At 49.1% G+C, this 14,935-nt stretch overlaps 1 protein-coding gene across 1 annotated transcript in view; it reads right to left on the reverse strand.

Annotated features, from left to right (window-relative positions):
• Positions 1 to 14,935, reverse strand: part of Zfhx3 (zinc finger homeobox 3) — a 188,271-nt gene that overhangs the window by 137,466 nt on the left and 35,870 nt on the right. Inside the window, 1 exon segment of the mRNA XM_048355204.1 lies at positions 2,585 to 5,346. Within this exon segment, the coding sequence (XP_048211161.1) occupies positions 2,585 to 5,300 (2,716 nt within the window). The 5' untranslated portion in view covers positions 5,301 to 5,346.

A 14,935-nucleotide genomic window follows, 5' to 3' on the forward strand; every position in this document is an offset into this window, starting at 1 on the left:
ATCCACCATTCCTGAGCTGAAAGGGGAGGTGGGGGCTGTCCCCACCCCAACTGATATTTAAACTTGATCTTCTTTACATGTGGTTGAGCTGAGGTTGGTTTTTCTTTTTTTTTTGTTGGGGGAGGGGGCTGATTTTTGTAAATGACTGATTAGAACCCAAATCCAAGAAAAGATGGTTCATCAAAGAAAAGATGTTATTTCTTTTTTTAAAAAATGAGCTTCTTATTTACGCTGCACCTCGAGTGAAAAGATCAGTACATGTTCTGTGCAGCAGGACCGGCTCTATTTGAAGTCTGAGGAGAGTCTAGCCAGCCAGAAATCTTCCACACGTGCATTCCAGAAGGCTCAGGATGCTCTCTGCTTGTTGTCTCTCCCCTGGTGAGAGGAGGCATAACTACAACATTTTTCTTAGGACAAGAGAGAAAAAAGAAAAAGAAGGGGGGGGTGGGGAATAACCCTCCATCCCTTCATGGGGATGAAGGGCAGGCAACATCCACAAAACATACACCGTGTTCAGTCAAAGCAGAAAACTGCCCGGAGGGTGAGACAAGGAGCAAGCATATATTTGTTTCTGATGCCAGACACCTGAAGCAGCGAATCTTCTCCACGTTTTAAGCCCAACCTCAGTGCACCAGGATCACTCTACAGAGAAATTCGGCTGTCACCTGTTGCAGGCTAGAGTGAACATTAGAAGTCCTTAGAAGAAGCAGAGAGAAAACAGGACTTGCCATGCCAACTTCTTAGAAGGACATGCAAATGGTGGGCAGAGCAGAGGGAGAAGTGGGAAGAGTTAGGAGGATGGGCAAATCAAAACCTCCTTTGAGAACCACACCTCAGGGCTGCGAGGCTGAGTTCAAGTGGTTAAGTACCTGCCGAGCAGAAAGCAAGGGGGAAAAAAACAAAAACGAATCGATTTGGAATATAACTCATCAGCAACGATTAGCACTAAAACACCACACACATAAAGACTGGCATTGACCTAAACCATCCCACTATAAAGGTAGTGCCCATACTTAGTTGCCAAGAACAACTTATTCCCCGCCAGTAATGGGGTGTTTAACTTGGGCCATTACCACTGGTTCTCAGCGGGTAGGTGGGGAGAATCTGGGTGTAGAAAGACCAAGCAGGGCTCTGCACTCACCTCAGATGAGCACCACACACTGTCCATGGGAGGCCTCACCAAACTGATTTGCCTTCTACTACAGGAGCTCTTTCTATCCACAGATCCACATTGTGCTGTAAGCGAATCCTACACATTCTCCGTCCTATTTTAGATGTACGAATCCAACTGGTAAGGCTTACTGCTATGGGTTGGATTAAGTGTGCACCCAAGACACATGCATCAACAACTTGAGGGACCCAGCTTTCTCTAGCACTATTAGCAGATGGTGGAACCTTCAGGAAGTGGAACCTAGTCAGAAGTCTTTCCAATCATTTGGGACCCCTCCATTTCCCCTGCCAATCACTTCCGGCCACCACCAGATGAGCAGCTTTCTCTACCAGGTTCTCCCACCATTATGTAATGCTGTGGAGGGCAGGCCATGGGCCCCAAAAGCAAGAGTGGGCCAACCAAGTGACCCTGAACCAAAACCTCCAATACTAAGAGGCAAACAAATCCTTTTTGTTGTTGTTGTTGTTGTTGTTTTATGAGCTGATTATCTCAAATATTTGTTACATTAACGGCCGACTACCATCCTCAGCATCTAAACACAGCCAACTCAACTTCTCTAAAGCACAGTGGTTTCTCCTGGCCACAAAGGTTCCATTCACCAGCATCTAAATGCTATTAAAACTTTGCTTTCTTGGAGGGGACAATTTTACAATTTATGCATTTTCTCATCTGTCATACCACTCATTACAGTATTTCCAGGGCAATTTAATTCCCAATTAATTCCCAATGACTCTAATCATCAACAACTCATCCAAAATAAGAGAAAAAGAACACATCTCTCTCCTCAAGGACCTCATAAATGCATGGGGAACTTCGGAGAAATCTCCCTGGCTGATTCCCCAGGTCGGCACTGAACCAATCTGTGGTTATCTGAGTATGGAATGGTACCAGCTCCAATTCTTATTGAGATGATTGGCCCTATTCCTCTTATTAAGATGATTGTCCCAGCTATACGGTTTCCTGTATGTTTCAATAAATATTTAATGGACCCCAAGTTTTGAGTGATTATGGCGATTTTTTTTAAATTAAGAGAGAGACAAAGAGAAAGGGAGAATGGAAAACAGTAAAGAAGGTTGATCATAAGCCAAAAACTACAGAGGAAACACTTAAAATTTAATCCTGCCCTTAAATGGCCAGAATACAATCACAGCTCTGTTGAACGCATAAAGTCTTCCGTATGGGTCCAGAGAGTCAAGCGATTCTTGAGAAGGGGAAATATTTGATGGTAAGCCACTTTGGTTTCCGCAAAACAACTCAAAATGATAGGGGGGAAAAATCCACCCAATCAACAACAGGACCATCTCAGCCTATGCGTCATTTCCCCCCCACCCCAAAAAAATTCCTAGGATTAAAAAAAAAAAAAAAAAACCACACACACATAAAAGAAAAAACAAACCAGGTGGTCAGCCTCACCTAGAGCAGGTGTCATGGCGGCCATGGGCCCTGTGGGATCCAGCTGGAATCCACTCATCATGAACTGGGCGTCGGAGGCCGAACCATCCATCTTCAGGTTGGGCAGGTTCATGTTCTGGGCCAGGTAGTACTGGTAGAGCTCGGCTTCAGCAGGCGAAGGCAAGCTGCCCAGGCCCAGGTGGCGGTTGTGTTGGATCTGGGTCATGTTCTGCTGCAGTAACATCATGTTATGCATATGCTTCTCGCTGGTCATGTGGATGCGGAGGTTCCTGGCCACGTTGGTCTCATAGTCGCACACCTCACACCGCCACGTGGGTTTGGTTTTTGGTTTGGTGGGTGAGGGAGCCCCGCAGGAGCTGCTGATATTGGCAGCTGCGGCTGCTGCCGCCGCCGCGGCCGCCGCCGCCCCAGCACTGTGGCTGAAGACCTGCTCCCCACCTCCGTTCTGCAGGTTCTGCATGTTGTTGAGATGCTTGTCGGACTGCATATGAATACTGAGGTTGCCTTTGGTCGTTGTGGAGTAGTTACACACCTCGCAGCGGAAAGGCTTGTAACCGCACGTGTAGCTCTCGCCTCGTGCCAACCGGGGGTGGGGCTGCCCGCTTTTGCAGTAGACACAAGAGCCCCCTGGCTCCGGGTGCTTCTCCTTCATGTGTGCCTCCAGCGTCTGCTGGTACTTATAGTGCCAGTTACACTTGGGGCACTTGAGTGTCTTGCACGAGTTACGAGAATGCATCATGGTCATGTGGCCACCCAGCGAACGGGAGGAGCCCAGGACCGTGTCACATTTGGGGCACTCCACGCCGCTCCCCGAGGGGCACTCCCCAACCCCAAGCTCGCAGAGGGAGCCAGCATGCTGGTGATGGGGGACGAAGCCCCCATCGTCACCCTCTGTGCTTTCATTTGGTTCTGGTGCTGTGGCATTGTCTTTATTGGCACTTTCATCAGTGAAGTCCAGCCTCCGGCCGCCCTCCGCCACGTGGGCCCTGACGCCCTCACTGTTAAAGCTTAAACGATTCCTCCTGTTCGCACCATCAAAGACAACAAAGGAAGAAGCGGAATTAGAACTAGTAGAAGCTGTGCTCCTCGACAAGGTCTGGAGCACATTAGGCGTTAAGGGGGAGTTAGAAATGCTTTGGTTTGAGAGAGCAAGTTCCTTTTTGCTACCACCACCGGCCGCAGCCCCGGACTCCTCGAGGGCTCTGTCCTCCAGCTCATCATCCAACTCGCTTGGAAAGAGTCCTTTGCAGCCCTCGTCTTCCTCTTCCTCTTCTTCCTCCTCCTCTTCCTCCTCCTCCTCCTCCACCTCCTCCTCCTCCTCTTCCTCCTCTGCCTCCTCTTCCTCAGCTGGTTCTGCTTTCTCGGAGAAGCAATCGGGATCACCCACTTCTTGCTTCTCTCCGTCGGCTGCCCCACAGTCCTTGCCCTCTGAGGATTTGGTAGGACTGGAAGCCAGAGGCCCCAGGGGGACTGAGGTAATGGGGGTCTTCAGGACCGAGCTGGTGAGCCCGCCAAGGTTCAAGAGGGTGCTAGGGGCCAAAAGACCAGCCTGGGGCTGCTCAGGGCCAGCGGCAGTGCCGGCTGGGAGAGCCTCCTCCCCTTCCATCCGAATGCCACTAAATTTACCATAAAAACTGTGTCCGGAGCCTATGAGGTTAGCTGTGGAAACTAAAGGGTGTTGAAAGTTTTTGTTTTTTGGTTCCAGAAAACTGACAAGGGGTTCCTTGTCTTTGCCGATCCCTTGGATGATAGCGGAGATGTTCTTATTGCTAAGAATTTTCCGCTCGTCCTCGCTCAGGGTCATTCGATGGTCGTGCACCGCGTGGGTCACAAACGAACGAACGTACCCAAACGAGAGTTTGCACAAGAAACACATCAGGATGGGCTTCCTCTTGCCGTAGAGCACAAAGCCATCGAACGTGGACAGGTCCACGTTGTTGGGAACATCTTTGGATACGCAGGAGCTTTTGGCAGAACCGTCGCTGTTCAGGTAATCCTTGTTGCTTTTGTGTCGCACGTCAAAAACGCGGAAGCTGTGCAGGACAGGACTGAGCCCCGCCAGGGCTGAGGTATTCGGGAAAGCCTGGTCCGAGCCATCAAACCATTTCCCGAAGGATGAGGCTATGTGGAAAGTGTTGATGATCTGTGGGTAGACGGGTGCAGCACACGAAGGGTCCCCTTGTTTGCCCCCCGCCCCAGGGAGAGAGTTCAGGAAGAGAGAAGGGACAGGCCCACTGCCACATGCACCCCCACTCTGGGTCAGCTGGCTCAGGCTCTCCACAATGTACGCCGAGCCGTCCGGCTGGTAGACGATCTCCCCGGCCAGGTTCTCCACGTCGCTCTCCTCGTCGCCCTCCTCGCTGGTGTCGCTCGCGCTCTCCTCCCGCAGGGGCGGCGCGGGGTGGGCGCCAGGGCAGGGATGCTCCATGTAGGCCTGGAGGCTGGCGAAGGAGGCCGAGCACTCGTTGCAGCTGACCTCCTTGCTGGCGGGCTCGGCGGGAGGCCCGGCCGAGACAGCGGTGCTGCTCTCAGACAGGCGCTCGTTGAAGGGGGCCCTCAGGCTGTCCAGGGGCCCGTGGCTCTCGCCTGCGGGCTGCTCCATGCTACTGGGTTTGTCGGGGAGGTGGGTGCTGTTGAGTTCAGTCCATTGCCGGTGCTGAGGGATACTGCACCCATTGTCCTTCCCCGAGACGACCGGCGAGTCACAGCCTTCCATGGTAAGGCCTGCGTGGAGCTTTCATGGCACCCAGTACAGATCGGACCTGAAGGGCGGAGGCAAGGGGGGAGGAGGGAGAGAGGGAAAAGAGAGAGAGAAAGGAAAGGTTAGGAGGGCCAAGGCTAAGGTCCCGCGGGCTCAGAGCTGAGCTGTCCACACCCACAACACAGAGCCCACGAGGCGCAGGGCAAGCCGGGGATGCTGCCCGGTGCATCTCGGTGGCCGGCCGGGTCCAAGCAGAAGTGAGGGGCGCAGGGAGTGGGGGTCCAGGAGCTTGTCTCCTCGACTTCGCACCACTTCTGGTTCCCATTCCTTGCCAGCATAGCTAAGCAGTCAGCCACAACGGAGGAGCAGGAGAGCACCAAAGGAGGTCACAGAACTGAGGCCCTACCGCATTCAGACAGGAGGCACTGACACCGCAGGCGGATCACGCTGCCCGTGGCCCAGGGAACACGGGCGGGGAGGGAGGAGGAAGGGGCGAGGTCTTCGAGGATGCTCAGTGAAATGGCTGCTCTGGCCCCTCCTGGCCAAGAGTCTAGAGAAGGCCTCTGAGGATGCCTGAGCACTAAGAGCAAGTATACAGATGTGGACACACCTGCCCTCCCCACTCCAAAAAAAAAAATAACCCAAGAGAGCCTATGGCTGCATCCCTCCTCCCCTCTCTCTCAGAAGGCTCAATCCCATTTCCCAAGCCGTCAAACTGAGGGTGGTCTCTACCAAGTAGAAGACAAGACAGGACCCCCCCCCCCATTCCCAGCACCTCCACGCCAACCAAGAGAAAGAGCCCTATAGACTGAGACTAGGTACAAAGAATGAACTTGGTGTTTCTAGTAAGAACCAGGCAGACGCTTCAGTCTTCCAGCTTGCCCACCAGCCCGTCTACGGCCTGGTTCTGTCTGGAGAGAGCTCTCACCATCCTCACCATATGCACAGGGGGCAGGCGGGTTATTTATTTATTTTTTTCTATTAAGGATCTTAGCACAAGTTGAGTCAGCAGCTGGGCTCAGCAGCAAGCCCCAGTTCCACACCTGCCTCTTAGTTATTAGTCGCTACCCAAGCAGCTGTCCTTCAGCCCTGGGGCTTTTCCGTTTCCGACTCCAAGTGTCACTGAGCTCCACTCGCCCCACAAGCCCTCTCGTCCCTGGGGAGGGCAGCAACAGAGCACTGATCGCCTGGCTCCTGCGGCGGCATCCCTGCTGGAGCATGTATTCCATCTCAGCACTGGGCCTACAGGACCCCGGGGGGGAGGGGGGGGCCTGATCTATTATCCACAGACGCCTGGCCATCCTTTCTCTGTGCTTCCTTCCTGGAGAACACATTGTGCAACTCATTCACAGCACATGGAAGTTGAAGCTGCATCTCTCTATCCTCAGTAGCCCCCATCTTCTTCTCGTTCGATTTTTTTTTCCCCTCCAATTTCTTGATTCTTGACTGCACAGTGAGCCAACAGCTCCCCCTCGGGAAAAAATGGAGAAAGCAGGTTTACCAGAAGCCTCAGGAGAAATAACTTTTTGGAAGAACGCACTATGATTTGTTTCGAATACAAACGTGCATATGTTCATCTTTCAATGTATAACCTCTGTGACAACAAAGTTCCCAGTGCCTTCAAAGTGAGATGACTATGCTAAACCTCATCTCACACAACAAATACAATGGGACTTCCCCACAGAGGCTTAGATGAGACAGGTGAGAAAGAGTCTAGGGTGGCTTTTCTTCAGGATGCTCCTGATTGGCTGAGTGACATCTGATTGACAACTCGGGCCAAAAAGGTTGGCAGGCCTGAAGGGGCGGGAGGGTTAACAGCCCGATTGTAAAATCAATGTCATAAATGCTTGGTAAGTTACAGGAACATGCGGGAAGGGGAGGCCACGATTGATAAAGGAGAACAGCTTTGATGCTGCACCAGGGACTTGTTTATCGACAGCAAAAGCCAATCTTCCTCTCCAGCCTGGGCTGGGCCAGAGAAACCTGCAAGCGTTTACCAATTAATTGGTGGGCTTTGCTTGCTCTGCGTCCTGCCTCCTCCTCCTCTGCCACAAACTATCCTGAGAAAGGGTTGGGACTTTAAAAAACAAAACAAGGGGCTGGGAATATGGCCTAGTGGCAAGAGAACTTGCCTCGTATACATGAAGCCCTGGGTTCAATTCCTCAGCACCACATATATAGAAAAAACAAAAACAAAAACGACCAGTCTACGGCCATAGCACCCTGAACATGCCGGATCTCCTCTGATCTGGCCTGGTTAGTACTTGCATGGGAAAATGGCCAGAAGCGGCGCTGTGGCTCAAGTGGCAGAGTGCTAGCCTTGAGCAAAAAGAAGCCAGGGACAGTGCTCAGGCCCCAAGTCCAAGGCCCAGGACTGGCAAATAAATAAATAAAAACAAAACTCACTCATTTTGCTTTCTACTCCCAAGCAGAAAGTGTGGAGAGATAATGACATCGTAGCTACTTTGGAAAGACAGATGGTTGTGGTGACAGGACCAGGGACCAGCCGCCATTCACAGAGGGCAGAATTCCATGAAGATGCCTATAGAAAAGAGGATCCCACTTCTGGATCCAGGGTACGTGCTCAGGGCTTCCTATCCATGCAAGCTGGCTATGTCAAGAAGACAGATGACCACCTTGCTAATAATAAGCCGGGGTGGTTTTTACACACACACCCCCAGTACTGCATTTTCACATCATCCCCAGGAAATTCAAACTGAAGCTTGAAGCACACCACTGTACAACAATCTCCGATTGCCAGCTTCTCTGGGCTCGGTGTCCATACTGCCAGGTAACCAGGAAAGGATGGTCTCCAGCTCCTCCCCCAGTAGTAGTTTCCTGGAGGTTTAGGAATGGGAATGGACTGGGGGAATCAGAGCACTGACATGAAGCAATCTCCTCATTCTGCCCGTCTGGCAGCTCACAGACCTCAGGGCATCCACCACTCTCCCACCCAGCCGGCCGTCTGTTTATCAGCCAGTCAATAAGAAAAAGGTAGTTCTTACTTAAGGAGGCAGAAGTCAACTCCGCAGGTCGATCAGCACTCTGTCTGTAAACATGGTTTCCCGTAAAATCAATGATCCTCAGTTACAGAGGGCAGCCTGGGAACCAAGCCGGTCCCCACGCTTTCATAGGCAGCCCCGCCAGCCAACAGCACTCACACGCCTCTCCTCGGGCCCCCGACTGGTCCCATACACATTCCAGAGCTAGCTCGCACAGAAACCCTCAGCCTGGACTACAGCTGGTTTCTTCCACTCTTACTTCAAGTCCCCTTTAGATATTCATGTGTGTCACTCAAGACCCCATCCCAGAATACACTCAACTTAAAAAGAATTAGGGGGGTGCACACGTGCTGTGACTGGGGTTTGAACCCAGGGCCTGAGTGCTGTGGCTTAGCTTTTTGCTCTTGAGCCATGGCTCCACTTTCAGCTTTTTGTTGCTTCATGAGAGGTAAGAATCTCTTGGACTTTCCTACACAGGCTAGCTTCAAACCACGATCCTCAGATCTCAACCTGCTGAATAGCTAGGATTACAGGCGTGAGCCACCAACATCCAGCTCCCAAGGTAGGTTTTTAATAAAGCACATCTCCAATGACACACTTCAAAGGAAGACATAGAAATAACCTGGCTAGCATTCTTGCATAAACATTTGTTTTGAATTTAAACCTGCCATTTGAGATGCAATCTTGTACAGCAAAGTTTCAATTCTTCATTAAGAAGCGCCCCCAAAGACAGGTGCTAGTGACCCACACCTATAATCCAAGCTTCTTGACAGGCTGAGATCCAGAGGATCATGGTTCAAAGCCAGCGTGCGCAGAAACGTTTGTGATACTCCTCAACGAAAGAAGTTGGGTGCAGTGGCTTATGACCTACTTTTCACTATAGAGTGAGAACAAAAAACAGGTTCACAGTCCAGGCACCAGCCCAGACAGTCAGCAAACAAATCTCTGTCTCAAAAATAAGAGTACCTACCTGCCTAGCAAGTGCTAGGCTCCGAGTTCAAATCCTAGCATCGCCAAAAAGGAACCCCCTACCCCCTGACCTATGCTCAACCCCCCAAGTTACAAAGTCCTCTCCTATAAAGCTCACTGCATCTTTGCAAACAGCAAGTTCTACCTTTCAAAGCTCCATCTCCCTCTTCCAACTAAAAAGACATACAAAGACAGTTCTGCGGTTTTCACTGAAAGAGAGAGAGCTGGGTGAAATGCAACAGTTACCAGAAGGCTGGGGTGGGAGCGTGGATCGCTATGAAAAGGAGGGGGCTCCTGCCCACAGCTATGCTCCCAGGGAATTAAACATGAACAGTCGCACTGTGTAATTTTAAATTGTTAATTAGCACAGGGTTAATTAGGCGGTCCTTTCACAAGGGGCTGTTTGGCAGAAAACCAAGAAGGGAAACAAAGGGGAAGGAAAGAAAAAAAAGAAACAACAAAGAGAGAATAGAGACAGTGAGAAACTGTGGCCTCTATGAATAACCCACAGGGCATCACTGGAGAAGTCAGCCAGCAGGCAGAGGCTGGTGTCTCTGGAGGCTCCTTACACCTTGCCTAGGGAGAAGCAACAAGCCACCACCCTCCTACAGGTGCCCAGGCATCTCCCAATGGACTCCAAAGGACTTTTGACTCAGCAGTTTCTCCTGTTTAGGGATTTATCCTAAAGAAACGACCCCAAGAGATGCATGGACGCATAAAACTTCATAACAGGAGATGGGGTGGGGGGAGGAACACTAAAGAGTGTAGGAAGCCCCATATGTTATTGCAAAAAAAAAAAAAGATTCTTTAAAGAAACTATTTACAGACATGGGGAAATGATCAGATGTTAAATGGATGAAGCATGGATAAGCATGCTCATAAAAAACACTAAACATTTGTACCAAAAGTTTTACGACGGGAATGAAGTCATGGGTGATGTCATTTCCTCCTTTGCACCTTTATTTCCCAAGGCTTTTGAAAAGTTAAAAGCCCCACACAGAAGCTATCACTTAACCAGGTTAGGCTCTGATCCTGGAAGTTGGTGCTGCTTTAATCCCATTTTAAAGATGGGAAAACTGAGGGTGTCCAAGATTGTGCTATCTAAATGACAAAAACAGACAGTCATCCAGCCATAAAGTCTGTGGTCTTTTTCACTTTAAACAACTGTTCTCTTAAATCAACAACTTGAGGTATCAAAACACGCATACACAGAAAACCCAAAAGTTACAAGGAATGATTAATGGGCTGCATAGTAAAATTAAGACAAAAAATAAAAATAAAGAAGACCCTGGTTATTGAAACCAGAGGCCCAAACTAACAAGACAAAATTGTACAAAGATAAATATGAAGCCTGGTAGTGAAATTCAGGGTGTTAGCTAAATCAATAAAGAAGAAAAGCAGTGTAGATTAGTAGCAGCAGTTCACACAAATACGCCACACACACATACACACACACCCCTAAGGGCTTAACTTGACACAAATTAAGTAGAAGCCCAAAGCAACATGGCCACCAAGTACATCAAGTGACCTCTAGCAACAGCAGCACCCTGTACTCTTGGAACTCACTCAGTGGGTTTGTAGCACTCTGGTTTTCCCTTATCTGCACATGAAGAATGGTATGAGCCACTCTAGGCAATCCGGGAGGAGGGAGACCGACCAAGTGGAACATTCCTCGTGGCTGTTCATAAATGGCATGAACAACAGCTCAAGAGCCCAGAAAAGAGAGAAGTCCCATGGTCAGGCAAGACAACTAGCCTCAACCCTAAGAAACCCTGCCTGCCACTGCAGGGAGGATTAGGTTCGAGCCTTCTTCCTAGCTTCAGGGTGGAAGTAAGAGAAATGAGAGGAGTTTATGTGGAATTAAGAACACAGTTCAAAATAAATGAAAATCCTTTTCAAGATTACCAAAGCTCCCAGATGGAATGTTTCTACTGTAAAATACCGCACTCCCTGCTTTTGCAAAGAGTGAAGCAGATGGTTTTGCTGTGGCCAGGAAATTCCATCAGGCAGCCTTTGGAAGGTGGAGATTCCTTGCATTCCCTGGTGATCAATCTGGTTCTTCTACCAACCTTAACCTTTTATTAACTTTTTGCACAGAAAGCGAGAACTAGGAAGGGAGGGAGTTGGGTTGTGGGTCTCCTTCTGTTCTTGTTTTTCTAATAGCTTAAGATGCCCACTGGAATCAGAGATCCTTGGGAAAACGGTTAATTCTTGGACTGGAGCAGAGAGCTTGGTGTACCTTGCACGGAAGGAATGAGGAGGATTTCTCAAATGACACAGAAGGAAGCCGGGTGAGTGCCTATCCATCGCCCAGTGACAGAAGAGGAGACTCGACAGCCTTCTTCCCACCATGCCTGGGATCATTTCAGCAAGGAAATTAAATGAGAGCCGAGGACTGTAGTCCCATGCACAAAATAAGCACTTGCAACTATGAATCTCTATAATGAAAAAAAAACAAACACAAAACACACAAACAAGGAGAGAGAGTTCTTCCTTAGGGTAGAAACCCAACAAATAAATGTAGGAAAGAAGTACAGAGTTAGGAAATCACTCTTTGGTACCCATCATGGTAATAACAATCCATTCAGGAAAGAATCAATGACACTGAAACTAATGGATGCAAGTTTTTACAGCCTCGAAGAATCTCCCCACAGACACTGATTAATTACAGGAGGAAAAACAATAACTCTACAGTGGAGAAACCTGGCAGACACCACCTTAATCAAGTGATCAAAGTTCACATCACCAGCAGAGAGACAAACAAGGCACTGGTGTGTCTCCTGACAGGCTACACTGAGAACTCAGCACCCCTAACCGCGCATGCCTGCCAAAATTGCAAAACCTGAATGTAATCAAGAGGGAACAACAGATAAACTCCAGTTGAGGAAAATCCACAAAATGCCCTGCTCTGTTCAGAAACGTCAGCATCGGAGACATGCAGATGGAAAGACTGCTTTGAATGAAGGGAGAGGAAGGAGATCTGACAACCGAATGTTAACACGTAATAGGTGGTGGTTGTTTTTTTCTTATAAAGAACGTAACTGAGACAACTGGAGAAATAAGGTCTGTAGACAGACACCATCTGCATGTCAGTTTTATTTTAATCAGGGTGGTGTGCTCACACCACACATTTACACAGGTACACACACATATACACATATATACATGAGGGAAATGAACATGACGTAATATTAATATCTGGGGAGTCTGGATGATGGGGTTGTGTATTCTTTGTTCTATTTTTACAACTTTTCTGTACACATGAGTTCACGTCAAAAGCCAAAGGGAACTTTCCGGAACAAGACTCTCCACAATGCGCCTTCAGAAATCCATGTACACTCTCACCCTGCCCTGACAGACACATCACCCATGGGAGGCTGGCTCAGCACACCTCTTGGAGGAGAGTAGGCCGTACGACTGGACCGGGAAGGCGTAAGAGAGCAAGAATACAAAACTGGGGAAACTTCCAGGTGGAGCGCTTTGGTTGGAAAGGATGAATAAATGGCCATTCTTTTAATACATTCAAAACACCCATGGGGTGGGCTGGGGATATGGCCCAGTGGCAAGAGTGCCTGTCTCATATACATGAGGCCCTGGGTTCGATTCCCCAGCACCACATATACAGAAAATGGCCAGAAGTGGTGCTGTGGCTCAAGTGGCAGAGTGCTAGCCTTGAGCCAAAAAAAGAAGCCAGGGACAGTGCTCAGGCCCTGAGTTCAAGCCCCAGGACTGGCAAAAAAAAAAAAAAAAAAAAAAGCACCCATGGCTCCAACATCACAGAGATTTCCCCAGTGTAGCAAAAAGTAGTTCCAAATAAAAGGAGGGCAGACTACGGTGCATGAGCGTGGCCACCAACACGTATCCCCTCAACAGCCTCGCCTCCCCACCCCCCCAAAAAAGTTCAAGGGGCAAAGAAAGAAACCCCACCTCTGTTTAGCTCAGAATCTACTGAAAAACCCTATCTAATTGCATTTGAACTTGATACAATAACAGTGTTTGTCTGGTGAGTGTTAAATCGTAAGTAGGTGAGAGTCCATCTACTTGGTAGCCATTTCCCAACAACCTTAAGGATGATTCTGTAACCATAGCCAGGTCAGAGAACACATGTGTTGGGACAGGTCCCTCATGCCATGCCACAGAGGAGGTCCATTGCCTGGAAGGCCTGAAGAATCATCCAGACCCCAAATTGGTGCCATTTCCAGTGTGACCATAAATCGGCCTGGAAGGGAAAACTGCTAGCTCAGTCCACTAGGCAAGGAACCCAGGCACCAGGGTGCTCTGGTTCCAGCCAGGGGCTGGGGGCGGGTGGGGCGGGGAGACTGGTCACGAGATCAGAGGCAGAACTAGTAGGTCTCATAAACCCAGCCTGGACCTGCTGTGAGAAGACATGAGCTGGTAGTTGGGGGTGGGGGGTGGGGGTGGTGTGTGTGTGTGTGTAAGATAGATCTTACTGTTTCTACAATGTGTGTAGATTTTAAAAGAAACAAACAAAAGAGGCAAGAATGTAACTGTGTCTTACCCACTGTGTACTCTGAACACAGATTTGGGGAAATTCTGTCAGCTACTCAGAATTTGTTTGCTTACACTTCAGGAACTTACTCAAATCTCCACCCAGAGTCACCTGGGCCTCTCTACAGCATCCTCTGCCCAGCCCTGGCCCCCGCGGTGCTCCTGTCCAGGATGTCATCAACCACAAGGCACTGACCCTTCCCACATCTGAAGCAGTCTCTGTCACAGCAAGCACTGCCGCTTCGACTCCCCACTGTATCGGTGGCTCCAGCTTTGCATGCACATAGTTTGCGCACCTCATCCTTCACTCATCTTTCCCTGGGCATCCCCCACACTTCCCCCACACCACTTACACACAGCACTTAAATGCTGCTTTGCCAGCACCTACAGCTTTCCCGGGTTCCCCCGATTTCCTCAAGTCTCTCCCTTCTTGCTATTGGACTGCAGAGCACAAGCAAGGAGACGATGTAAAAACAAGCCATCTGGCCCATTACGGTTTCAATCTGGCAGCTCATGATGCTAAATTTATTTTAAATAACTTCTTCTGATTAAAGTAGTATGAGCTCATTATATTAAAAAGAAGTCTAGATGTGCACAATGAGTCTCTAAAGCTAAAATAAAAACTGCGGTGGTTCCACCAGCAAAAAAGTTATAGACCCAAGGCGAGGCAAGTGGTTTCTCAAGCTATTTTACCCTAACATGCATGTATAGGTACAGATCCTCCTTCGCAACCCTGAATGGCTTGTATCACATATGGCCTGGACCATTCACTTCACTTTGCATTCAGTCTTTCCCATGACATCAAATACTCTCCTCTATGTTTATAACTAATGCCTGCACAGATCCTGAATCCTTTGGACACAATGTATTTTTACCAAATGCTATTATTAGACACTGAACACAATTCTCAATATTTTGCTGTTAATGCTGCAATAAATGCCCACGGATCTCTGAATACACAGAAAAACAAAATAATCAAAACAAGCAGCAGCTCCATTACTGCCCACCTCAGAGGACCTAAGAGGACACTCTTGTGGAATATGGTGGTTACATCTGAGCTTTGTTGAAGCCCATTTGATAGGTGAGGTACAACATGTAAAACGATTTCTTCAGCCTGAGAAGATTTCCCTCCCTACCCTGAAACACAGCTCTCAGGCACTGTGCTCAGTG

Source organism: Perognathus longimembris, chromosome 10 (assembly GCF_023159225.1).
Source record: "Perognathus longimembris pacificus isolate PPM17 chromosome 10, ASM2315922v1, whole genome shotgun sequence".
NCBI classification, from domain to species: domain Eukaryota; kingdom Metazoa; phylum Chordata; class Mammalia; order Rodentia; family Heteromyidae; genus Perognathus; species Perognathus longimembris.